Source organism: Eretmochelys imbricata, chromosome 20 (genome assembly GCF_965152235.1).
Source record: "Eretmochelys imbricata isolate rEreImb1 chromosome 20, rEreImb1.hap1, whole genome shotgun sequence".
NCBI classification, from domain to species: domain Eukaryota; kingdom Metazoa; phylum Chordata; order Testudines; family Cheloniidae; genus Eretmochelys; species Eretmochelys imbricata.
In genome coordinates, this window is record NC_135591.1 from 14496047 (window position 1) to 14520350 (window position 24304).

General features: G+C 59.6%; 1 protein-coding gene across 3 annotated transcripts; it reads left to right on the forward strand.

Annotated features, from left to right (window-relative positions):
• Positions 1-466: 466 nt before the first annotated feature.
• On the forward strand, positions 467-23949 carry CALCOCO1 (calcium binding and coiled-coil domain 1). Of its 3 annotated transcripts, XM_077838575.1 has the most exons (15): positions 467-548; positions 8332-8496; positions 9463-9565; positions 10523-10716; positions 11254-11412; positions 11812-11960; positions 12756-12846; positions 13128-13283; positions 14009-14263; positions 14893-15018; positions 15380-15475; positions 15759-15870; positions 17150-17364; positions 19196-19302; positions 21082-23949. In XM_077838575.1, exons 2-15 carry the CDS (start codon positions 8335-8337, stop codon positions 21284-21286), a joined length of 2130 nt encoding a protein of 709 aa, XP_077694701.1. In that variant the 5' UTR covers positions 467-548; positions 8332-8334; the 3' UTR covers positions 21287-23949. The 3 variants fall into 3 exon arrangements, with proteins under 3 accessions (XP_077694701.1, XP_077694700.1, XP_077694702.1); XM_077838574.1 differs by lacking the exon at positions 467-548 and having other exon boundaries at positions 8326-8496; XM_077838576.1 differs by lacking the exons at positions 467-548; positions 13128-13283 and having other exon boundaries at positions 8326-8496.
• The last annotated feature ends 355 nt before the right edge of the window (positions 23950-24304 follow it).

Consider the following 24304-nt stretch of genomic DNA (forward strand, 5'->3'; position numbering starts at 1 on the left):
TGGGTGCACTCCGTTTGCGGGTACATTGTGTGTGCTCAGTTTGTTTTGCATTGTGTGTGTGTGCAGCTTTTGTTTGCTGTTGCATCACACTAGCCCAGGGACAGGGGGTCAGGTTATAACCTGCAGAAGAGCAGCCAGGCCCATCCCCACTGGACAAGAGGCCGCTCGAGCTCCCAGCTGGGTATGGCTCTGCCCTGAACAACTTGAAACCTTACTCCTCCCTGAATAATACCCAATGCCTCCATGGCCCCTGGGAGCCCGTTGCACCCTGGGAGTTGAAGTCCCCTTGCCCATTCTCTGCCTGGACTTCCCAGCTGGGCAAACTACACTCCCCAGATTCCCTGGCTAGGAGGCTCCCGGGCTCCCTCCCCCCCAGGGCTCTCTGGGAGCTGCAGTCTCCCCTCCTACCCCACCCTAGCGCCAGGTGGCCAGAGGGAACTACAACTCCCAGCATCCTCCGGGCCGCCCCTTCCCCCCGCCCCCTGCTGGGCTGAGTGGTGTTTTTGTTGTTGGTAAAAGGTTAGTGGAACAGCTGATTGCTCTGTAGGGTAAGAGACCTTCTTTATCTAATGGGGCGCCTCTGCTTTTCTCCCCCTCTCAGGCCCCGGCCCCCCACTCCTTCCTCTGCTGCTGCCTGGGGGAGGGGGTGGGTCTGGGCTTTTGGAGAGGGGCAGTTCCCTTTCTGCACCGTGCAGCCTCGTGCCAGGGGCTCGCTGGGGACAATGCGTGCTCCCCCCGCAGTGCTCCCCTTCCCCCCCCCCCCGCGAGGGCTGTGTCTGTAGCCAGGGTACCCTGGAATCCGGCAGCCCACTGATCTCAGGCTCGCCTGGCCTGTGTTCGAGGCCTTGGGCGGCTGGGCTCCCTGCTGCAGGGAAGGCAGCCTCTGTAAGGGGGCAGCCCAGGAGGTGGAAACTCGCCCCCCCTCCCACCACAGCTGACAGCCCCTGCTCCCCCCCCCCAGCTTAAGCCCCCTTCCACTGCTTTACCCCCATCTCCCCTGGCTGCTGGGACCTGCCGGGCTGAGATGTTTGCCTGGTTGGAGCTGAGCCCCCTGGATGCCCCTGGCAACCCAGAGATTAGCCACCCCTATGGTATTAAAGAGCAAAAAATCTCTCCCATGCCTGTATTTTCACCTGGGGCTGGTGCATCAGGGCGATCTTCATCCCCCCGCAGCCACCCCCCTGCGCAAGTTCCCCCCTGTGCAGTTTCCTTCCCCAGCACGCCTGTGGCTTTGGGTTTCCGAACACGAGTTTCCTTTATCGCTTTGGTTTGGAGCCGTTTGATTTTTTTAAAGCCTTTTATTCTGAGCAAGAAGGGCAGGGGCGGGGAGGGGGAAGAGTTTCCCCGAAACCCGCAGGGGACCCAGGTCTTTTCTTCTCTTGCCAAGCTGGGAGGTGGTTTTTCCTTGTCTCTCCTTGGACCCGGCCTTGCACAAGGCTGGTGCACGCTGCTTGCCTGGTGCACGCTGCTTGCCTTGTGCAAGCATCAAGGAATCCTCCCCCTGTTCCTGGCAGCCAGGTGAGCGGAGAGGATGGCTGGCAGGCAGCTGCTGGGATTTGTTTTGCACATGGCTGCTCCTTGGCTGGCGTGGCACAGCTGGAGAAGCAGACTCCTGGGAGGGGAAAGGAATGTACTGTAGCTTCAGGCTCTTGGCTGGATGATGCCCAGGAGGTCCCACGCCAGCCGTGCGCTGTCTGGGCTTGTGGGGCTGATCATGAGGTGTCTCGCCCAGGCCATGAGCGCTTTTGAGCAGTGATTGTGCAGGATTCCCAGGAGAGCAAGGCCAAGAGGCCCCAAGCGAAATCAGGGCCCTGTTGTGGCCACAGAGAGGCAGTCCCTGCCCCACAGAGCTCAGAGTCTCCATAGGCAAAGGGTGGGAGTGGAAATGGAGGCACGCGGTGGGGAAGTGACTTGCCCCAGGTCACATAGCAGAGCTAGGAGTAGAAGCCAGGTGTCCTGCCTTAATTCCACTCTCTAGCCACAGCCGCCACCCTGCTAACCTTAAGATGCTCAGAGTTTCATTTTATATCAGAGGAAGTTAGTAATAGCAGGACTCTATAAAGGAGCTAATGTTAATACCTAGCTCTTATCATCGGTGGGTCTTACAGTGCTTACAAAGGAGGTCAGTTTCATTATCCCCATTTTACAGATGGGGAAACTGAGGCACGGAGAGGCAGTGACTAACACAAGGTCACCCAGCAGAGCAGGCTGTGAGCTGGCACTGGAGTCCAGATCCCCGGAATGCTAATCCTGTCCTGTATCCACTAGGCCATGCTCCCTCCCAGCATATCTTCCACCCAGGCATCACTGCACCAGGGATTTTAATTGGTGCAGGTGCTCTTTGGGGATCTCATTCAGATGTACTGGGACACTCGCCACGCAGGATCGATGCACACGGGCGCCAGTGTGCGGAGAGTCTAATGATGGCAAGGAAGGCACCAAGTTACAGGGCGCCTCTGTCACATGGGATCATCGAGCGAGGATTTTGGCTGGGCCAGAGAGGAAATTGGGGTCACCCCCTTTGCAGTGAACCCCTCTGAAGATGTTTATAGCCCCATCAGTGCTGCGTACGAGTCTCTTGGCTGTTACCACATTGTTAACTTGTTGTGTAGATGCAACCTCACCTTGGCCATGGTGCTGACGAGACAATCTAGCTGCTGAGTTAATTGCAGCTGCTGTGTAGAGAGGACCAGATGTCTCTCTCCCTGTGCCTAGCTTACAGCCCTGATGTGGTGTTCTGTCCCTGCTGTGTTTTGTAAGCTAAGCAGTAATGGGCCTGTACACTGCTTGGAGGGGAGACTTTTCAGAAAAACCTAGGCTTCTGAGGGAAATGATTCTAGTGATAAAGCAAGGGGTGCTGTTATTATTTCTGTATCGTGGTAGGACTTTGGAGGCCCAGTCATGGACCCAGCGCCTGTTGCGCTAGGTGCTGTATAAACAGAAGACAAAGACCCCAGAGTGCTCTAAGCTGTCCTGAACCGATGCCCCAGCCAGGTGCTGGAGCCGCCACTTTCCAGCTGAGATGTAAAATCAAGGGCCTGGCTCTTTTGCTGTTGCTAAGCATCCTGCGACCGCTTTCACAAGAGCTGGGGCTTTCACCGTGCATCCGTGCATTCCCCTTCCGTGTGTTTCCCCAGCTGGGTGTGAGACTCAGTTTCGCCAACCCCAAATGTTCAAACATCATGAGTCAGGCTCACCAAAAATCCTGAGGTTATGTAAAAATATTAGCGTTTGGGTTCTTCTTATTGGCCTTCTGCTTGTTGAGCCTTTGCGGTGCACCGGGGTCACATTTGGAAGCTTTCTCCACTGCCACGGGGGCTGGAAACGTACTTTTTCTTTAAGAAAGGCTGAAATCATCACGTATCCCCTTGACTCCAGGAGCTGGGGCTTTAAGGAAAACAGTCATTATCCTGAGGCTCATGACAAAATCATGAGAGTTGGTAACACTGGAGACTCCACTTCCTGTCCTCTATTGCACTGGTGTGGACTCCGCCCCAGGGCAGCAATCAGAGTGATCCTAGTATACGCCACTTGTAAAGCACTTTGGGATCTGATGCTGGAGAGGCAGGATGAGACCCAGATACTCCTGGTAGGCCAGGGCGGGGCCAGGGGAGTGGGGTCGTGTTTGTCCTCTCACCTCGCAGCAGTGTTCCTTAAAACCAATGCGGTTCCCCTTGTGCCACAGTATCCGTGCCCAGGGCAGTAGACGCATCTGCTCCCCCCAGTGTAGTGGCCAACTTCACCTGGTTCCATAGGGCTGCATTTTCTGGGGCATACTGGCTAGAGCACTGGACAGGGACTTGGAGACCTGGCCAACTAGGTGACCTGGGCAAGTCCCGTCCCTGCTCTGTGCCTCAGTTTCCCCAGCTGTGAAATGAAGAGAATGATGCTGACCTCCTTTGTAAAGAGCTTCGAGATCCATGGGTGAAAGGCACAATAGAAGAGCTAGCTCCTGCGATTAAAGTTGAGAACCCCTTTGTTTAAAGGTTGACTGTTCTAAGTCAAATGCTCTCTTGGATTCTCTTGAAATGTGACATGCCCCCTGGGGATGCAGGGTCGGGTAAATGATCCAAATCCAAAATACAGCCACCTGAAAAACCCACAGTATTTCATCAAGGCAACAGATTCTACCAACGTGGTGGGGGTGGGAGGGGCACACACCTGAGGCTCAGACTGTGTCTCCGATTGTCCCCAGCTGAGCTCAGTCACCCGACAGTTAACTCAGCTCGTGTGTGGTCCCCACTGCTCCTTGGGGGAGGCAATTTTGAAAGCACTATTAAAGGCAGAGTTAGGCTGTCTGCATTAGGGGTTGCGAAACACTTGTGTGCCAAAGAACTTGCAAAGCACGTGCGCAGAAAGATGATTTCTAGCCATAGTGATTGCACTTGACATGGTGGGTTGAGGGGATGGGCTGTGACCCTGAGCTTTTGAAAGTTACCCGTGGCAGATCTCTGAGGACAAATTACAGGCCAAGTGCGACTGTCTGCCTCGATTGAAGGGTTTCTGTTACAGCTGGGAACTGTAATCCCAGGACAGCAGGGAACTGAGAAGGGCGCAAACTCTTTTTGAAAGGAAAAGGAATGACACGGGAATGCTTGCTGCGCCAGGCCAGGGGTTGGGAGAGTGCTGGGGAAGGGGAATCATGGGAGTAATGGGGATGGGTGGCAGGGAGCGGAGAGGGGTTGGGGGCTCCGGGGAGGGGGAGGGGTGGGACATGGGGAGGGGAGACGTGGGGGAGCGGTAGGGTAAATGCGGTGACTAGGGATGTGGGAGCATGTGAGCCCCACCTTCTCCCCCCTATGTGTGTATGAGGATCTTGGGAGGGAGGTGTCAGCCTGCTCCTCCGAGAGGGTCTGAGTCCCTCTTTCTGCCCCTGTGTGTGCTAGGTTCTTGAGGGCCCAGCTGTTCTAAGGGATCTCAGCCCCTCCCCTGCCCCCATGTGTGTGCTGGGATCCACTAAGCCCTGTCTCTCTGGAGTGAGGAGACCAAGCCCCTTTCCCTGCCCTTCCCCCCTCCATGTGTGTGTGCCGGGATCTTGGGGGCCCTGTTATTCTAAGGGGTCTGAGCCCTTCTCCCAACAGATGTAAACCGGGTTCTGGAGGGGCCCTGACTACACCACACATTGAAATCTCTGAAAATCAGACAATTCAAAGTTAAGGTGACAGCACCCCTGCGTGGTGCTGGCCAGGGGGCCAGCTTGGAGGCTTGGCGAGCCAGGGGCCTCGCCAGAGCAGGGAGTGCCTGGAGGGGGCAGTTTGGGGACCAGCGCAGCCTCTGTAACTGAGAAATGTGTCGCCCTCCCATAAGCAGCTGCTTCTGATACACGTAGAACAAATTTCTTACGTGCTCATGGCTTCTCACATGCCAAGGAATGGTCCTGAATGACTTCATGGGGCAGGACAGGGAGGGGAAGCTGGAAATGGGGGTGGGGGCGCTACCTGATGTGAGAAATGGGGGTGGAGAAGGAGAGAGACTGCACTGTGTAAAGCTACTGAAACTAAACCACCACGGAATAAAATAGTCAGATTTTTGGCCAGGGATGAGATTTCCCTCACTGCCCTGTTAGCAGCACCACCTTCCAGACATTTCACAGCATGACCTGTGGTTCTGTGCCAAAAGGGACGGGAGCTCGTAGGATCACATAGCCTGCTTGCTAGCCAGCAACACGCTGGCTACAAACTTAGGGGACAGCTATAACGACCTGCCTGACCCCTGACTCCTACAAAAAATGTTTCTCTTTCTGGTTGGAAAACTAGGAAATTCACGGACAAAAAACTTGGTTAACACAGAGCTGAAGTTGCCTGTTGGGTGTCTTGCCCATCCAGCAGGACTCAAACGTTGGACAACCAGAAAAGGCAGGGTGAAGGGACGCCCCAACACAGCCTTAACTCTGCCCCTCTGGAGCTGGTGGTAGCCAGTAGGAATTATCTGTGTGCACTCCAGCTGTGCTCGCTGTTGTTAGGTGGCGCTATATGGAATGGTGGAGGGATTAGCTGGAGAAGCTGGGCAGAGCTGTGATTGTGATGAGGGGGTAATATGGGGGTGCCCTGCCCTGCAGAGATTCTGAGCACCTCTGCCCACGCCTCGCCCCACGTGTGTGAGGACAGGAAAACGGTACATATGCATCCTGAGAGATGCCGTTTGTCTCATTCCAGTGCTGAGCTGGGAAGCATGTGTCAGCAGAAGGGCACGGGGGTCTTCTTGCCATGGGGGGCGTCAGCAGTGAGGTGGGGTACAAGGGTAGGGTGGGCATGTCCTGATGGGTGAGCGACAGTGTTGTGTTTGAGGGGATCCTATGTGGGATGGTGAAAGGTTGTAAAATACAGTGGGTGTGGGGTTGGTTTTCTGGTGGAGGCACCGTGTCCGGGCATAGGCAGCACCCATTCAGTCCAGCTCACCTGGACACAAGTTTCACCTTGGTAAAGAGACTGCATTGGACTCTGTGCTGCAGCTGGCGTGTGCTTCTTCCCTGGGCATGGGCACAAGCTGCAAAGGCAGAGTGCAAGTACGTGTCTTTTGGGCACCCTGGGTCATCGCTCAGAAAGGGCAGGATTAAGGTTACATTGGTGTGCACCTTTACTCTAAGTTTCCTGGCTGTCATAGGTCTGCGTTTTGCTGGATGGGCACGGGGCACCACGGGGCAACCTGATTTGTTTTTGTCAATGGATTTGTGTTAATTCCTAGGTAGACCCCAGCCAAGGTTACGAGTCTAGGTGCAAGCCACCATCCCTGTGCCAAAGATTTCACAGGGTGGGAGGAGAAACTGAGGCACAGAGCAAGGGAGTGAGTTGCCCAGGGTCACACAGCAGGTCAGAGGCAGAGCTGGGAACAGAACCCAAGTGCCCTGAGTCCCAGTTTAGTGCCCTTGCCACTAACCAGAGTTAAAAAGACTAGACAAAGGTCCCTTTCTGTCTGAAATATGTGTGGTCTTGGGGGTCCAGCTCCAAAGGTGCCTGAGTGCCAGGACTCCTGGGTTCAATTCCCCACTCTGAAATGGACTCCCTGTGCCAGGAAGCTCTGTAAAATAGAGACAGTGGCACTGCCCTGCTTCCTGCGGGCTGGGAAGCTAAATGCATCCATGCCCATGAGGTGCCCACAGTAATGAGTTCCGTGGATGTACCCATGGCATGTAGGGAAGCAGTGACTTTCAGGGCATCCCAGGCTGGTCCAGGGTGGGATTTTCCCATCCTGCCCCTTTCCCATCACTTTTTTCCCTCCCACCTGTGACATTCCCGGGGTACAATCTGGACTGTTGAGCAACTGTGTCCCCTCAATTCTCCAGTCTGGGGTGCCTTTTGCACGGCTTCGCTGTGAGAGCAACCACTCCTGGTCTGCTCACACACATGTAACTCACTCACAGCTACACTGCAAGAGTGTTACAGCCAACCACCCCTGAATTACACTGAAACTCCCAATCCCAGACTTTCCCCCAGAAATGTGCATCTGGTACTGCCCAGCTCTCTCCTGGACACCACAAACTCATATAAAGTCCATCATTTTATTAATAGAAAATGGTATGCACAAACCCTGGTATCTCAAATGGAGTTTCCCAATTACTTCAATCCAAACACCCTGGTCTAGATAAAACAATAAAACAAGTTTATTAACTACAGAAGGATAGATTTTAAGTGATTACAAATAATGAGGCATAAAAGTCAGAATTGGTTACAAAGAAATTAAAGGTACAATGCAACTAACATCTAACTTAACAAGCTAAGTGATTTCAAAGCAAAAGTCTTTCTCACTACATCTTCTAGCAGCCTCACTGGCTGAATTCCTTTCTGCCTGGATCCCTTCCTTTGTCCTTCAAGTGTTGTCAATGCCGTGAGTAGAGAAGAAAGGAGAGATCTTTAGGGGAGTTTCTTCCCTTTTCTTACAGTTCTCTTTTTCTTTGAGAATCATCTCCAGCTGAGGTTCAGGAGACAGCAGGAGATGGGAACCTCCAGCACTTTCTTTGCCAAAATGTAGATTTCTCACTCTCACCCTTTTGCCTGCCAAAGAATGGCCACTTACCCAGGTGATGGTCCATTTGATTTTGTTGACACCTAGCTGAGGGATCAGTTTGCCTGGTGTCTCTGTGGAACTGGTTTGTGGCTGCCTTTCTAAACTTGGAACGTGTCTCTGCAATGTCATACAGTAGAATTGAATAACTTTACATACAATGTTGTCACACACCTTTTACCAGGACAATAATGTTCAGCATATTATGAGTTTTTGAATGATACCTCACAAGGCATACTATGTACAAAATTTATCATAGTCTTGTAGAAAGGGTGAACATTAGGTTACAGACTGTCACACTGTCCTTCTTCACCTTCCACCCCGATGAAGAGGATGGAGGAGGTGTCTCCCAGCAAGTCGCAGGCACAGGCCCACCCTACCATGGCCTTCCTCAACGTGGCCCGCACTTACGTGCCCAACACCAAGGTCGAGTGCCACTACACTCTGCCCCCCAGCATGAAGCCGTCGGCCCGCGACTGGATCGGGATATTCAAGGTACTGGGAAGAAAGAGGCGGGTGGGAGCTGGATGCCTTAGCTGGGATCTCCCCTGTAGCTGTCCCCACGGGGGGGGCCATGCAGCAAGTGTTCTGATCAGGCAGTGAATCAGGCTGAGATGGGGAGGCACAGGGTGCGTGGGTGGCCTCCTCATCACCTGGGGTACAGGCTTCCCCTCCTATTGCATTCTCTGCTGTTCCATTGCGCTGAGCCCGCAGCGTGCTCGTGAAAGGAGGGGCCCACTTCTGCAGGCCACCTTGAAATTCACCCACAAGTCGACCAAGCCTCCTGCTTTTCCCTGCATGCAAAAGCAAAACGAGATAGCATGGCCTAATGGCTAGAGCGCTGGCCTGGGACTCATGAGACCAGGCTTCTATTCCTGGTGGCCAGCCTTGGCAAGTCACTTCCCCTTCATGTACCTCAGTTTCCCCATCTGTAAAATAAGGGCGGGCAGGGGAATGATACTGCCCTCCTGTGCTGTGTAACAGCTAGGCAGACCCAGGCTTGAGGTTTCAGCAGTTCCAAGCCCGCACTTATGCATCCACGCTGCATGGTAAACCTGGGCTTACAATTGCCAGTCCCGGGTGTCGCAGCCAAGCTAGCACGCCCATGCTGCGCCGTGCAGACCTTCGACTTGGGTCTGCCGTTTGAGCTGCATGCAGACTGCAAAATGACACACCTTGGCTGTGACCCACCCCCACCCCCAGCAGGGCTGTAAGACCCGGGTCCTGAGTGCTTGCTGCCCCAAGTCAGCCAGATCTGTGTGTGGACGGAAGCGCGGCTTGGGCTCAAACCTGGGTCAGAGCCCAGGCTTAGTGGGCAGCATAGACACCCATTGCTGTGATAGCCCCTCCCAGTCCCCCGCAATGAGGACAGTGACACTGGCATTTGATGAGCGCTAGAGAAACGCTTAGCTAATGCCAGGGGTTCCTCAGACACCTTCTTGCCTGCGTCTGTCTGTCCAGGTGGAGGCCTCGTCCGTGCGGGATTACTACACCTTCGTGTGGTGCGTGGTGCCTGACGGAGGCGCGGAGGGGGCGCCCGTCCATTCCAGCGTCCAGTTCCATGGTAGGGAGGCGAGCTCCTGGGGAGCAGGGGTACGGAGATCACGTGCGTGGGGGTGGCGGGAGGGTGAGATCGGACGGGGGGGTCAGTCAGTGAGCAGCCAGAGCAACGGCCAGAAGGGGTGGCAGCCCTGGGAGAAGGTTTGGGTTACAGAGGGTTTGCCGTGGCTTGTCGGACCAAGGGCCCATCTAGCCCGGTATTCCGGCCTCCCTGATAGACATGGTCGTGCCAGCAGGCCCATCTAGCCCAATATCACCTTGCATTGCTGGGTCAGGCCCACGGGCAGATCCAGCTCTGTATCCCCACCAGATCGGGCCCATGGGCCCAACTAGCGTGGCGTCCGGCCTCCAGGCATGCTGCAAAGCCAAATGCTCACTGAAGCCCCCCTGCCTGGGCGTATGGTGCAGTGACTACAGGGGGCATTGGGAGGGGAGGGGAGGGATGGGGGTAAAGCAGAGAGGATCCTAGGAAGGGGTGCAGGAGGCAGCCAGGGGGAAGGAGCGAGGCCGGGACTGGAATGGGATAGCAGGTCTCCGAGCAGCCCCTGATGGAACGGGCATCCAGGCCACCGTCGATCTTTGGCACTACCCGCTGGTTGTCAGAGAGGCCAAGCCGGAGTGAGCTGAGAGAGGCCAGGCCAGAGCAGGCCATACAGACTAGGCTCAAGGCCAGGGGGCGGTGGACTGGCTGGGGAGCAGCACCTCTGTGACCAATGAATGTGGTCTGCTGACAAGGCACTCGCCAGCCGCTCTGCCATGGCACCGACCACACTGGTGCCAGGACTCAGGAGTGCGGGGCAGTTGCTGTGGGCAAGACGTGTCGGGGAGAGCCAGGGACCAGACCTAGCCCCAGACTATGGGGCATCCGAGCCCCAACCCAGAGGCAGTCAGCCTCCTGGCAAGGCCCTAACAGCGGTGGGGCAGAGGCATCTGATGCTGGGCCGTGTTTGTCCTGCTGCAGCCAGCTACCTGCCCAAGCCGGGGGCCCAGCAGTACCAGTTCCGCTACGTGGACCGCCGTGGCGAGGTGCGCGGCCAGAGCAGCCCCTTCCAGTTCAGCGAGCCCCGGCCCATGGACGAGCTCGTCACACTGGAGGAGGATGACGAGGGCAACATGGACATGTTGCTGGTGGTGCCCAAGGCCACCCTGCTGCAGGTAATGAGGGGTCAGTATTGCCTGGTGGGTAGAGCACCAGATTGGGTGCCTGGAGACCTGGGTTCTGGTTCCAGCTCTGCCAGTGGTCTTGGGCAAGTCACTTCCAAGGTTTGTGCCTCAGTTTCCCCTGGGCCTGGTTAGGCTGTGAGCTCACCCAGTGGACAAGGTGGAGGGCAATGGGAGGGATCAGCTGTTGCTCTGCCCAGGAGGGCACCTGGACATGTCCTGGTCAACTCAAAACCCTCCCCTCCTGCCAGGCTTTTCTCCCTGCGGGGCAGGCAGTAACAACTGCATTGGGAAATGGGGCAGAGCTTAGCCCTGGCCCCGCCCTCCATCAGCTCTGCCCCTTCAGAACGACCTCCCGAACTGTGATAAGAGCCCCACCGCCAGTCCCTTGCTCTGCCTACCTGAGTTAACCCCTTGCCTGCCTTTGCGTCCTGCCATGTTCTGGGGGCCTGGGGGCCTGGGGTGAGTGTCGTGCCCGCCCCCTCTGTCCGTACTAAAACGCCGGTCCCTGTGGGTCCCGTCCCCCCCCAGAACCAGCTGGAGGAGAGCCAGCAGGAGCACAGCAGGCTGCTGCGAGAGAAACTGCAGCTGGAGGAGGAGGTGAAGGAGCTGCAGGCCCGGATTGAGCAGCTGGAGGGGGCTCTGGGCACCATGCGGGATGAGCACACCAAGCTGGCCGAGCAGTACAAGGTGTGTGGGGTGCCCCCTGCGGGCCCCGAGCCCTATCAGGCAACAGCCACTGGGTTGAGTCCCCCACCCCCTGCTTCCCGTCACCCATCACACTGGGGGTAAACTGAGGCACGCACGTGGGTGAATGAGGTCTCCTGGCTCTTGTGTTCAGGCCACTGGGCTGGGCTACCTCCCGGGAGACGCCCACCTAGGAGGGGACCCCATATTCCTCCTTGCATTCCCCCCACCCTGCTACCCACGGGCTTAGCCCCAAATTCCAAAGGGGCTCTCCAGCTTGAGGGGGGGGGTCCCTGGGCTTCCCTGCTCCTTGCCAGAGCACCCAGATTCTGTGCTGATCCTGTATCCCTGATCCCGGCTCACCCCTCCCCTCCCTGCCCCGCCCGGCGGCTCCTCTCCCAGGATCTCTCGAGCTCCCATGCAGCCGTGATGGAGGAGCGGGATGCACTGAGCCGGCAGCAGGCGGGACAGCTGGCCCGCATCCAGGAGCTGGAGGAGGACGTTCAGGCCCTGAGCGAGAAGGTGCTGCAGAAGGAGGTGGAATTGGACAGGTGAGCAGCAGTGGGCGGGGGTCAGCAGGCATGCGGAGGGGAGTTAGGGTCAGTGCTGTGGACTGGCAGGCAGGGAGGCAGCCTAGGTGCCAACTTCTGCTCCCGCCAGTGGGTGCTCAACCCCCCTTTTCCCCTGGCCCCGCCCCCACTCCACCCGTTCCACGAGGCCCCGCCCCTGCCCTGCCCTCTCCCACCCCTCCCTTGCCCCGCCCTAACTCTGCCCCCTCCCTGCCCCTATTCCAACTCCTTCCCCAAATCCCCGCCCCGGCCCCACCTCTTCCCCTGATCTCGTCCAGTCGCTAAGCAGGGTTGAACCTGGTCAGTGCTTGGATGGGTGACCGCTGAGGCCAAACCCAGGGTCTTGCGGGAAGCTGAAGAGGCCCGCTGTTTGGGGGGGGGGCGGGGAGGGGGCTCTTGCCCTGAGTGAGAATAGGCTGATGCCCTAGGGGGTGATGTCCTGTGCTCCAGGGAGTAGGGTGGGGGCTCAGTATGGGGTGCTCTCTCCTTTCTTCCCTCCCCCCCAAGCGGCGTGGACTCTGATGTGCCGTCGGGGTGCAGCCTCTGGGGTGGGAGTGGGGTTGCAGTGCCCCGTGATCCCAGGCCGTGCTGACTAAAGGGGACCTGTCAGCGGGGCTGCAGGACACAGCCTCCCCCTGGGGTTCTGACCCGGCAGCAATGGGTCTGCCCGGCCCCCTCGCTGTGCCTCACCCGCCCCCCCACCTCTGTCGCCGGCAGTGCCCCAAGCCGAGCCGGGGCTCACCCTGCCTGTCTCCATCTCCCCCCCCCCCGCCCCAGGATGAAGGACACGGTGAAGTCCCTGGTGCGGGAGCAGGAGCAGATCCACCACCAGCTCAAGGAGGAGAACGCCGAGAAGGAGCATTACCAGGTGAGCACTGCGGCGCCCCACAATGGGGGGACCCGGGGCAGGGCTTGTAGGGGTGACTTGCTGGTGGTGGAGCTAGCTGGGGTGAGCAGAGGAGCGGGGGTTCCTCCCCTCCCCCTCAGACACACACAGGAGTGGGGGGTCTCTCTCCATACATGCGTAGAGCGGCAGGGTTCCCCCATCCCCAGGGGACACCCAGAGGGAAGGGAGGTGGGTCCCACCCCCTCTCAGGATTCTCTGGGCTGGCACGTGAGGATCAGGTGTCCCCCACCCCAACCCCCCAGGTCAAGCTGCAGGCCTCGGAGCAGGAGAGCCGGAACCTGGCCTGCGACCTGCTGCTGGCCAAGACCCGGCACGGCGAGAAGGTGTCGCAGGCCCTGGTGCTGCAGGAGGACATCAGCAAGCTGCAGCAGAAGCTGGCAGCCGCACAGCAGAGGACGGTGAGTGCCCGGGGTGGGGGGCCCCCCTTGGTGCCAGGGGGCAGCCTCCGCTCCCCCCTCCCTCTGCTTGGGTGTGTGCATTCACCAGCCCTTCCCCTGGAAAAGAGGGGATTAGAATGGTGTCACTGCAAGAGCAGGGGGATGGGAGCCAGGACTCCTGGGTTCTCTTTCCCAGCTGTGGGTGCCTGTGTGTGTTTTAGGGGTGAGGACAGGGAGCCAGGACTCCTGAGTTCTTTTCCCACTGACTCCTGAAATGCAGCCACTTCTGGGGCATGGAGAGTAGTAACAGGATAGTGTTTTACCAAGAAGGCAGCAGCCCAAACCCTGCTCACGTGAAAAGTGCCGCAGGATCTTTGGCACCCTCCTGGAGCAGGATTTTGAAGATCTCTGCCAGGAGGGGAGTCTCCAGGCTCCTCAGAAAGCCTGCATTAGCCCTAATGGGATTCGAACCCTGGCTTAGAGGAAGGCCAGCTATTTCCAGCTTGTCTTTGGTGCATAGACCTCAGAGCTACCCTGCACCTAATTGAGCAGTTTGCCTTGATAACATCCTGTAGCAGGGAGTTCCGCATGCTAACGGCAAAGAATTTTAACAGTCTTTTAAATGCCCTCAACTGCTCCCTTGTCGCTGTGTATGGGGGTGGGATGCAGGGGCAGAACCCAGCTGGCCTCTTCCATCCCACTCATTATTTCCGATCCCCCCACATTGCCTTTCCCTGCCCTGCCAGGCCCAGCTGGAAGCGCTGTGTGAGCAGCTTCGCTCCACCCAGGACCTCCTTGCCGCCAGCCAGCAGAAAGTGGTGCTGCTGGGGGAGGAGTTGGCCAGCGCATCCTCCATCCGGGACCGGACCATCTCGGACCTGCACAAGAGCCGGCTGGAGTCAGCCGAGACCAACATCAAGCTGGCGGACATGACCCTGAAATGGAAGGAGGGGAAAGGCCAGTGGTGGAAGGAGAAGAGCAACCTGCTGCAGAACATAGAGGTGCCAACCCCCACCCCGCTGGGCCTCTCACTTGAATGGGTGCAGCCACTGCTGGGGTGCAGACACCCCTGGGATGGGGTACTGCCAATGCAGCAGGATTAGGATGGGAAATGAAAGTGCATCCCCTAGCTGGGCTTGTCTCAGTGACCGGTGGACAGGGAGCTGGGGCGAGCATGTCCAGGCCTTGGGAAAAGCCCCCCTGTCGTGACCCACACAATGCTCAGAACTTGGTTTATGTCTCAGCACAGCGCCCCCTAGGGCTGCCCTGGGTTGGGCACTGGCTGAGAGGAGAGCGCCCCCTACTGAGCTCCCTGAAGCACTGCAGGAGGGGAGAAGAACCTGTACTAATCCCCCTGCTCCCTGCAGCCCAGAACCCCCTAAACTTCTTATCAGAGAGGACAGTGCCCCCTACTGAGCCCCCTGCCCCGTTTCCTGCAGCGCAGCGCCCCCTAGCACCGCGTTGGGGCCAGCACTGGCTGCGAGGGGAGGGCGCCCCCTATTGAGCCTCTCACCCTGCTCCCTGCAGCACAGCGCCCCTCACACTGCACTGGGTATTTGTAGTCCTTCCATCCAAGCCTAGCTAGGGAGATGTGCTGGCCCCCCGTGAGCGCCCCCCATGCTGTTTGCAGGCAGAGAAGGACAAGATCCTGAAGCTGAGTGCCGAGGTGCTGAAGCTGGAGAAGAACCTGCAGGAGGAGCGAGCCCAGAAGCAGGCGCTGAAATCTGAACTGTCCCACGAGAGGGACTCCAGCCTGGTAAGGCCAGTGCAGGGTGGGCACTGCCCCTGGGACAGAGGGGAGCCCCAGTCTCTGCCCTGTAGGGGGTGGGATCAGAGCTGTGATGGGGAGACCCTGGCGTGTGGGAGGGGGCGGTCCCTGCCCTATATGGGGAGGAATCAGAGCTGGCATGGGGAGGCCCTACCCCGAAAGCCACACGCTGGTGCGAGGGGGCGCCCTGCCCCACAGGAGAAGGGATTGGGGCGCTCATGGGTTCTGCGGGATCGGGTGCCTGGGGTATGGAGGTTCCCTCCCGAGGCTGGTGCAGGGCTGGCCATTGGCACTCGCCCTGCCCTGGGGCAGTTCTCACGGTCCTGTGCCCCCTTCCCCCTCGCCCCAGGTGCAGCTGTCGGAGAGCAAGCGGGAGCTCAAGGAGCTGCGTGCGGCCCTGAAGGTGGCGGAGAAGGAGAAGGAGCAGCTGCAGGAGGAGAAACAGGTTGGTGCCATCCAGGGTCAGAGATCAAAGGGGGCTGAACCCCGGAGCCAGGAGGGTATCAGGAGCGGGTGACATGAGCCACATTCCCTGCCCCCATCAGGGCCTTCCCTGCAGAGGAGCTGGGCGGGGCCCTGGGGTCAGGCAGGGATCCTGCAGCCTGGGCAGTGGGTGGGGGCAGGCAAAGGCCCTGCCCCCTCCGGGGTCCCCACCCAATCTCCCCATGGCCTGGGGCCCGGGGCGCAGGCGGGGCCGATCCTGACCCTGGCGGCTGTCCCCTCCCCAGGAGCTGCTGGATTACGCCCGCAAGCTGGAGGAGCGGCTGGAGAAGGTGGCCGACGAGAAGTGGAGCGAGGTGACGGTGGCCGAGGAGGAGGAGACGGCGGCCACGGCGCTGAGTGGGTAACCCCCCGTCCCCAGACATCGCCCTGTGCCGCTCCCCCCCACCCCTGTTACCTCCCCAGCCGTCCCCATCCTCCCACCCCGTTACCCCCGTGCTCCTACCCCCATCCTCCCACCCGCTACCTTCCCACCCCACCCCTGTTACCCCCATCTCCATCACCCCCATCCATCCCCATCCTCCCACCCCTGTTACCCCCATGCCCCTACCCCCATCCTCCCACCCGTTACCTCCCCACCCCACCCCTGTTACCCCATCCACCCCACCCCCGTTAGTCCCCCACCCCCATCCCGCTCATCCTCCCACCCCTGTTACCTCCCCATCCCACCATTACCCCAATCCTCCCGCCGCTGTTACCTCCCTACACCATCCCTGTTACCCCCATTGCCCCCATCCCCCCATAACCCCCTCACCCCACCTCATTACCCCCACCTCATCCCTTTAGTCCCACCTTTATCCCCACCTCCATTACTCCATCCACCCACCCACATCCCCCACCCCATTACCCTTCTCCCCATAATCCCCCCACCCCCATTATCCTCATCCCCCCCATAACCTCCCCATCCCATTACCCCCCGTTACCTCCATCCCTCACCCCTTTAGCCCTGTTACCCCCAGGCCCCCCACTTCTGTTCCCCCTGTCCCCCACCCCATTACCCTTCTCCCCATTATCCCCACCACCATTACCCTATCCCCCACCACTTTACCCCCCCATCCCTGTTCCCCCATCCCCCCACCCCCGTTACCTCATCCCATTACCCCATCCCTGTTCCCCCATCCCCATAATCCCCCCACCCTGTTATTCCCATCCCTGACCCCTTTAGCCCTGTTACGTCCTGTCCCCCCCACCCCATCCCATTACCCCTAGGCAACCCAGAGGGGCTGGTAACGCTCCGCTCCTTGACCTGCTCTGCCCCCACTTCACTGCCTCACCCCGGGACCCTGCACCTCCGATGGTTACCCCCTCACTGTTACCCCTGTTCATCCCCCCTGCATCCCCGCCCCGCTCTCACTGCTGTGTGCACTCTGCAGCCACCCCCTCTCTCCCTCCCTGACATCGCCCTGTGCTGCTCCCCCCACCCAGCATAGTGCTGCCCCCCGGAGTTACCACCCCTGTGCCAATGCCAGCTGTCACTCCCCCACCCCCCCCCGGTGCTGGCTCCCCCCTCCAGGCTCCTCCCCCCAGCAGGGGTCCCCCCTGTGCCCCACACACCATGCTCTGCTCAGCAGGGGGCACTGGCTGCCCAAGTGACCCTGTGGCCTCCCCTCCTCCCCAGGCTCCCTGGACTCCCCACTCTCGGACTCGGAGGACGAGTCCCCCGAGGACATGAGGATCCACACCCAGCTCAGCCCCTACAGCCTGTGCGACAACCGATCGGCCACCAAGACCCCGCCGTGCCTGCGGGAGCCCATGCACAGGGTGGTGATCAGCCAGCCGGCCCCCATCACCACCCAGATCAAGCAGGCCACTGAGGACAACAGCTCCGACTCAGTGAGTCCCCGGGGGGCGAGGACCCCCCCAAGCACCGGGCAGTGTGGAGGGGGAAACTGAGGCACAGGGACTCGCCCTTGGTCACACAGCAAGCAGGGGCAGGGGTGGAAGTAGAACCCTGGCATCCTGGCTGCCAGCTACTTATGCTACCCCACTCTTCCACACTCCCTCCCGGAGCTAAGGACAGAACCCGGGAGTCCTGGCTCTCTTGTGACCATCAGGTGCCATTTCTTTCTTGCCAATGGTGGCCCCCTGGCCCATGCAGAACATCCACCCTAGATTGATGCAGGGACCCCCACACGGTGCAGCCCCCCTCCCACTCTGCCCCAGTCCAGTCAGTTCACCCTCCTGTGAGCAGTAGCCCCCGCCGCATCTCATGCCGAGCCCCCGAATCGAGCCCAGTGATTATCTGCCAGTGTTGTGCCCAGGGACCTGCCAAGTGTGGTACTGCACAAAGGACCCTGTCTCATCCAACGGGCTTCAAGCTTCTGATCCCTGGAACCTTAAAGCCCGGAGGTGGATGGGGTGGGCCCCCACCTTCCTGGGCAACAGAAAGCCCAGCTTTGAGGGTGCGTCTGAGCCTGCTTTGTCCGGGGGGAGGGGTTATCTGCCAGCCCCCAAACCCTCTTGCATTCCCCTCGACCACATCCCTGATAGGAGTAGCTGGAAGGTCCCTGGAGCTGCCCGGACCTGCCTCTAGCAAAAGGCCCGCTCAGCTGGTCCCTGCTGTCTGATGGGAGCCCACGCAGGACTGGTAACTGGGGTCAGCTCCCCCCCTCCCCTCTAAGGACAGGGGGAAGGGGTGTCTGTGCCAGGCTGGGGATCAGGCCCACATTTGAAATCTCTCCGTGTCCCACTGCAGTCGCTGTTTGTTCACGGGGCAGATTCTTCCTCCCCCGTTCCTCCAGCCGTGAGTCGGGCAAGGGGCTTTTTAGACCCGCCCCTGTAAAACTGACAAACCTCTGATAATTGGCACGATAGAACATGCAGTTTACATGCAGTAACATTAATGGCCAGGCAGAAAAGGGGGGTGCTAGGGAGTCTCTCCAGCACCTCCCGCTGGGGAAAGTGGGGGGTTGGGGTCAGCCCCATGGGGAGTGAGGACTTCTCCCTGCCAGCCTCACAGCATCAGTGCTGGGGAGCCCCCACCTCCATCCCCAAAGGGGCAGCGAGAGCAGCTGGATGGGGGACTCTGCATCATCTGGGCCATCGCAACACTAGCCCTAGGAGGGGCTGATCTTAGCCCTCCAGGTCTGGGGCCCATCTACACTAGGAAAGCAACAGTGTTGGGGGGGATCTGGTTACAACACAGTAGCTCCCCCCCCTCCCCCCCCCCGCAGGCCGAAACCAAAGCTCCAGCTCCCAACCCTCTGGGGCTTCTGGGCTGGTGAGATCTGGATGTGGCAGTCAGCTAATCACCAGGCATTTGGGGTTCCCTGGGGCTCCTGAACGGGAGCTGGGCTGGGGCTAGGGAGGTTGCCCGGCTGCTGGCTCCATGATTCCCCCGTACAGCCTGGGGGCAGGAACCTCACAGAGACCCATCGGGGTAGCCCACACACTAGCAGTACAGTTGGGGACCTCGCAGCAACGGGGATAAAACTCACACCCCCGTGCTCCCAGGGCCCAGCCTGCTGCCACTGGAGGTAAAGGAGAATCCCCATCCATCCTCAGCAGTGTAGGGCCTATGACACATAGCAGGACTGTTCTTCCGGGGAGCCCAGCTGCTTGGGGGGGCACAATCACTATGCCTGTGCACGAGGGGCACCCGACTGCTGGGGAGGCAAGGGCTGGACTCTGGCCCCCGGTGCTCTCACCCTCGCTCTGACTGCAGGAGGCGGAGGACGAGAAGGCTGTGCTGATGGCAGCCGTGCGGAGCGGAGGGGAAGAGGCCAGTCTGCTGCTGCCCGAGCTGGGCAGCGTCTTCTATGAGATGGCAAGGTGAGGGGGGATATCGGCTGGGGCCTGTCAGCAGAGCAGGGGGTCTGTTCCTTCACCCTGCCCATAAGGAAAGGATAGAGAAGAGGATGGAGGGGAGCACAGTGGGGGAATGGGGAGCAGGGTGGGGGATGGGAGGAGGATGGAGGGGAGCAGTGGGGGGCTGGGGAGGAGGATGGAGGGGAGCAGGGTGGGGGAGGGGATGGGGAGGAGGATGCAGGGGAGCAGGGTGGGGGGATGGGGAGGCGGATGGAGGGGAGCAGAGTAGTGGGGTGGGAGTAGGGGAAGCGGGGGATTGGGGCAGCTTTCCAAGCCTCCTCTTAGTTAGTAAAAATATATAAATTTCCCTGTGGGCGCAGGGAGCCGGTGACTTTTACAGCCAGTGGCCATAAAAGTGGCAAGCACGGAGCTGGGAGATGTACAGCCGTGTCAGGGCATTTCTGAATCAATTTTCAGCATCATTAGATTCCTTTCTCCTGCAGACAGAGGCGGGCGGGGCGGGGGGTCTATTTGCAAGTGAAATAGAGAGAATCACCCAGCTGCAAGGCAAGGGCGGGTCTGTGTACCCATGTGGGGGAGGGATGGGATGCAGTGGGGGTGTCAGGACCAGGAAGGGCAGGTTGGTGCAGGGTGCTGAGTGCAGAGAGGTGGGATGGGGTGTTGGGGGCAGGCAGGTGGATACAGAGGGGATGGGATCGAGGTATGGGGGGAGGGTGGGGTGGGATGCCAGTGTTGGGGATTGGCAGGGTGGCTGCGGCAGGGGGACAGGATGGGGGCGTCAGGATAGGGCAGGGTGGGTGCAGTGGGATGACGTGTCGGGGGGAGGCAGGGTTGGATGCTGGTGTCGGGGGAAGGGCAGAAGGGATGCGGAGGGGATGGGAGGGGGCGTCAGGATAGGGCAGGGGGTGGGTGCAATGGGATGTCATGTCGGGGGGAGGCAGGGGTTGGATGCTGGTGTCGGGGGAAGGGCAGAAGGGATGCGGGGGGATGGGAGGGGGAGTCAGGATAGGGCAGGGGGTGGGTGCAATGGGATGTCATGTCAGGGGGAGGCAGGGGTTGGATGCTGGTGTCGGGGGAAGGGCAGAAGGGATGCGGGGGGATGGGAGGGGGAGTCAGGATAGGGCAGGGGGTGGGTGCAATGGGATGTCATGTCGGGGGGAGGCAGGGGTTGGATGTTGGTGTCGGGGGAAGGGCAGAAGGGATGCGGGGGGACAGGATGGGGGAGTCAGGATAGGGCAGGGGGTGGGTGCAGTGGGATGACGTGTTGGGGGGAGGCAGGGTTGGATGTTGGTGTCGGGGGAAGGGCAGAAGGGATGCGGGGGGGATGGGATGGGGGCGTCAGGGGAGGGCAGGGTGGGTGCGGTGGGATGACGTATTGAGGGAAGGGCAGGGTGGGTGCAGGCTGCCGTGTGCAGAGGCGATGAGACGGGGGTGTCTGAGGAATGAAAGGAATTCTGGGTTGAGGGGGCCACTGCTCCCCTTTGAGAAGGGGGAGGGGCTGCTGCGCTGTGGGGGGTTGGTCCTGTGCAGGGAATTGGGGGGCTGCTCCGTGTTCTGCAGAGTCTGACGGGGAAGGAGCAAAAAGAGAGACCCGGGGGATGGGGGGAATCAGGAGGGGGGAGAACTGGAATAGCGGGCGGGGGGCGGGGGGAACCCATAATAACCCCGGCCCGGCTGTGCGCTCCGTGCAGGGCCGGTGGCGGGGGGCGCTGCCAGGGCCCCGCTCAGGGGCGCGACGAGCTCTAGGGGTGCCTATCCTCCGTCTCTGTCGCCCCTTTGCAGCGGCATCACCGGCCGCCAGCCGTCGGACCCGGGCCCGTGTGGGATGGGCGCCTCCCCGCTGGACCTGCCCGCGTCCCCCGGCCTGTGGAAGGAGTGCCCCATCTGCAAGGAGCGCTTCCCCCTGGAGTGCGACAAGGAGGCTCTGGAGGAGCACGTCGACAGCCACTTCTTCTTCAGCGCCCACGACCCCTTCGCCTTCGAGTGACACCCCCGTGGCCCCCGCCTCTCCCTGCCTCTCCCTGGACCCTCCTGTCAGGCACTGCCAGGCTGGCTCACCCCCTAGGAGCCACACCAGGGTGCCCCGGGCTCCCCCGAATGCTGGGGGGCGATTTTACCCCCCTCCTCCTGCCCTCCATGGCATCTGAGAGCAGGGAGTGAAGGGGGGGGGGGGAGCTGGGCAATAACGCCTCCTAGTGGCTGTTCCCAGGCAGGTCTGTAGGCCTGAGGTCTCCAGCCCCCACCCTGCTGCCTTAGGCTGAAATAGGGCGAGTTGCTCCCACCCCCCAAATATGGGGTTCAGCCACTGCAGATGCAGAGCGCTCATCAGTTGCGGGGGGGGGGGGGGGCAGGCACACACACCTCTTGGCTGTGGGGGCTGTGTGTCAGGGCAGTAGGAATCCCCGGGGGGTGTCCCCAACTCCCATCTGCCTCCTGGTACCTGAGACTGCTGCATAGAGCTGGGGAAGGCTCGCTGGGGGTGGGGGGTGTTGGAGCTGCGGGCTGCCCTAGGGGCACACTGTCTTCCCCCCTTTCCCCCAATGTTTCCCCTGGGGCTCCAAACTTGGAGTGGTGGGAACTGCTGGGCACTGGATTTTGGAAGATACAGGAGATGGAGGAGCAGTTCAGAGAAGGTGAGGCCAGGTGAGGTTAGGCAGATTTCCTGGATCCCTCAGAGCTCTGGGAGGGGCAGGAGGTCAGTAAGAGGAGAGCAGGGGAGGGGGCTGAGTGGGGTTAGGCTGCCCCATAGTTCAGGCTAAAAGGGGCCTGGATTCCCCCCCCTCGTGGACCCCGCCCTGGATCCCAAAGACCCCGAGCTCCGCTCCCCTGGGCCCAGTCAACTAGCCTTTGGGCTCTGGCTGGGCTACTGGTTTCCATGTCTGGGCTAGGGAATTTCGCGGCTGTCGTAAGGATCTGTTCCCCCATGGGACTCAGTTTCCCTGGCTGCAGGGCAAGGAGACCCAGCCCCCCACCCACCCACCCCGTCCACTGCTCGGCCCTGCAGGATGCCAGCACATGCCAAGAGCCAGCCGATAATGCTGGAAGCGCGCCGCTGATTTGTTAGAATGTCAACTGCTTAAATAATTGGCACAACGGGCCTTCCATCAGCTTGTTCGCCACTGCTGCCTCCCACGCGGGGTTAATGGCCCAAGAGGGCCCACAGGATCCAGAGCCCCATGCACCGAAACCCTTCCCTTCCCGGTGATCTCAGGTCGGGGGTGGAAGTGGGGAAGGGTTGTGGGGGGGGGTTGCCCAGGTTATGGGGGGGCAAAGGGGCCTGAGCTGGTGCCCAGAGCTCTGTGTGTGTGTACACCAGGGTTATCTGTCCTGTCCCAGCCCATGTTGGGGGCTGGGTTTCCCCAGCTGCTTTTCTCTGCCAAGCGGCCTCCTGGCCCCAGCATCCCCTTGGCCTAGAATTGAGCCACTCCCTGCCCCGGGTCTGGTCCCAATCTCGGCTGCCCCATGGGGCGCTCCAGGGATCCCAGCCCCCACCTGGGTGTAAATCAGGAGTGACTGCCATGGGATCATCCAACCGTTGCACCAGCATCTCCTGGGGCAGCATCTCCTGGCTCTCTGTCGCAATCTGCCACTCCCCGCAGCCTCTGGGCAGTGACTGTGCCGGGGCAGTAATGGGGTGGAGTGTGACCGGACCGGGAGACGGGGAGGAGGGATCCAAAGACCCACCTGGCCAACTTGAGAGTTGACAGGGTCCCTGGGGCATGGGAGGGGGGCAGGGTGCACCAGCCCTGACATGACAGCGGGGCGGGGGGCACAGACCTTGCATGACCTCTGGGAGCTGCAGGGGGGGACACAGCCTGACTGAACCCCTGGGGAGACAGCGCGGGGAGGGTCACCAGCCCTGGCATGACCCCTGGATGGGGCAGCAGGCAGGGCAGAGCCTTGACACTACCCCTGAAATGGTTTTATTTTCACTTTGTTTTTTAAACACTCGTCCATTATTACTGTTCTAATTCTCAGGATTCAGGGTCCCCCTCCGCCGGGTCTCTGCGTCTTATAGCTACCCGCTGTAGCATGCTCAGTAATTAGTGTTGATTTGCAGTTGGTTTGCTTGATTTCGGGGGGAGGGGGGCAGTTCAACCCACCCCCACCCACTTGTACATACCCCACCTTCGATTATTCTCATGCACTTGCTTTTTGTATTCACGGTTGCAATTCCTTTTGTTTTTAATTTGTTTTTTTAAATATAATACTGTTGTGAGTCTTCATTTGCCCCCTGCTCTTCTTGTGGAGGAGGGAGAAAGAAGCCAGGCGTCCGGCTCGCCCCCGAGTTCTCAGTTAGTCGGTTGGGTGGGATGAGAGTTCGTGATTGTGCCTTTTGAATGCAGGAGATGAGGCTGCTGTTTTGATCACTGGTTTATGGGCGCTCTTTATTTTGTAACTTACCGTGGTTGGTGATTCTGATGTGTCCAGCTGTTCCCTGCTTCTCCCCAGGCCCATACCTGGCCGGTTTTTGTTGTTTTTTTAATGTTTTTTTCCCCCCGACAAAGACAACTAAGGTCCCCGAACGTCAGAGCAATAAAAAACCAGTGCACACAGACACACACACGCACGCACGCGGCCCATGTATAGTGTGTATATATATTTATATTACATGTCTTGGCTATTCTAATAAAATCCAGTCTCTTCAAAGCTTTGCCTGATTTATGGTTTATAGGGCACCGTAAAACCTTGCGCCACTCCGCCAGGCCCAGGGAGATCGCTGCCCTCCCAAGCTCTGCCAGGATAGTCGGGCTGCTTTTTACTCATGGGGGTAAACGCCAACAGAACTGCAGGGGGCAAGGCCGATGCCTGGGCAGCCGGGGGCAGAGATCAAGGCCGGGAAGGCAGCCGAAGCACCTGGGATTGGAAATGTTCCTCTTCCTGCGATGGGGGACGCTGCTGTGGTGGAGCTGAGCAGGGCGGGATAAAAGATCTGTCCCCATCCCTTGGCTGGTGCAGGCTTTGCCTCCGGAGCTGTGCTTCCATATCTCCCCTGGCCCACATG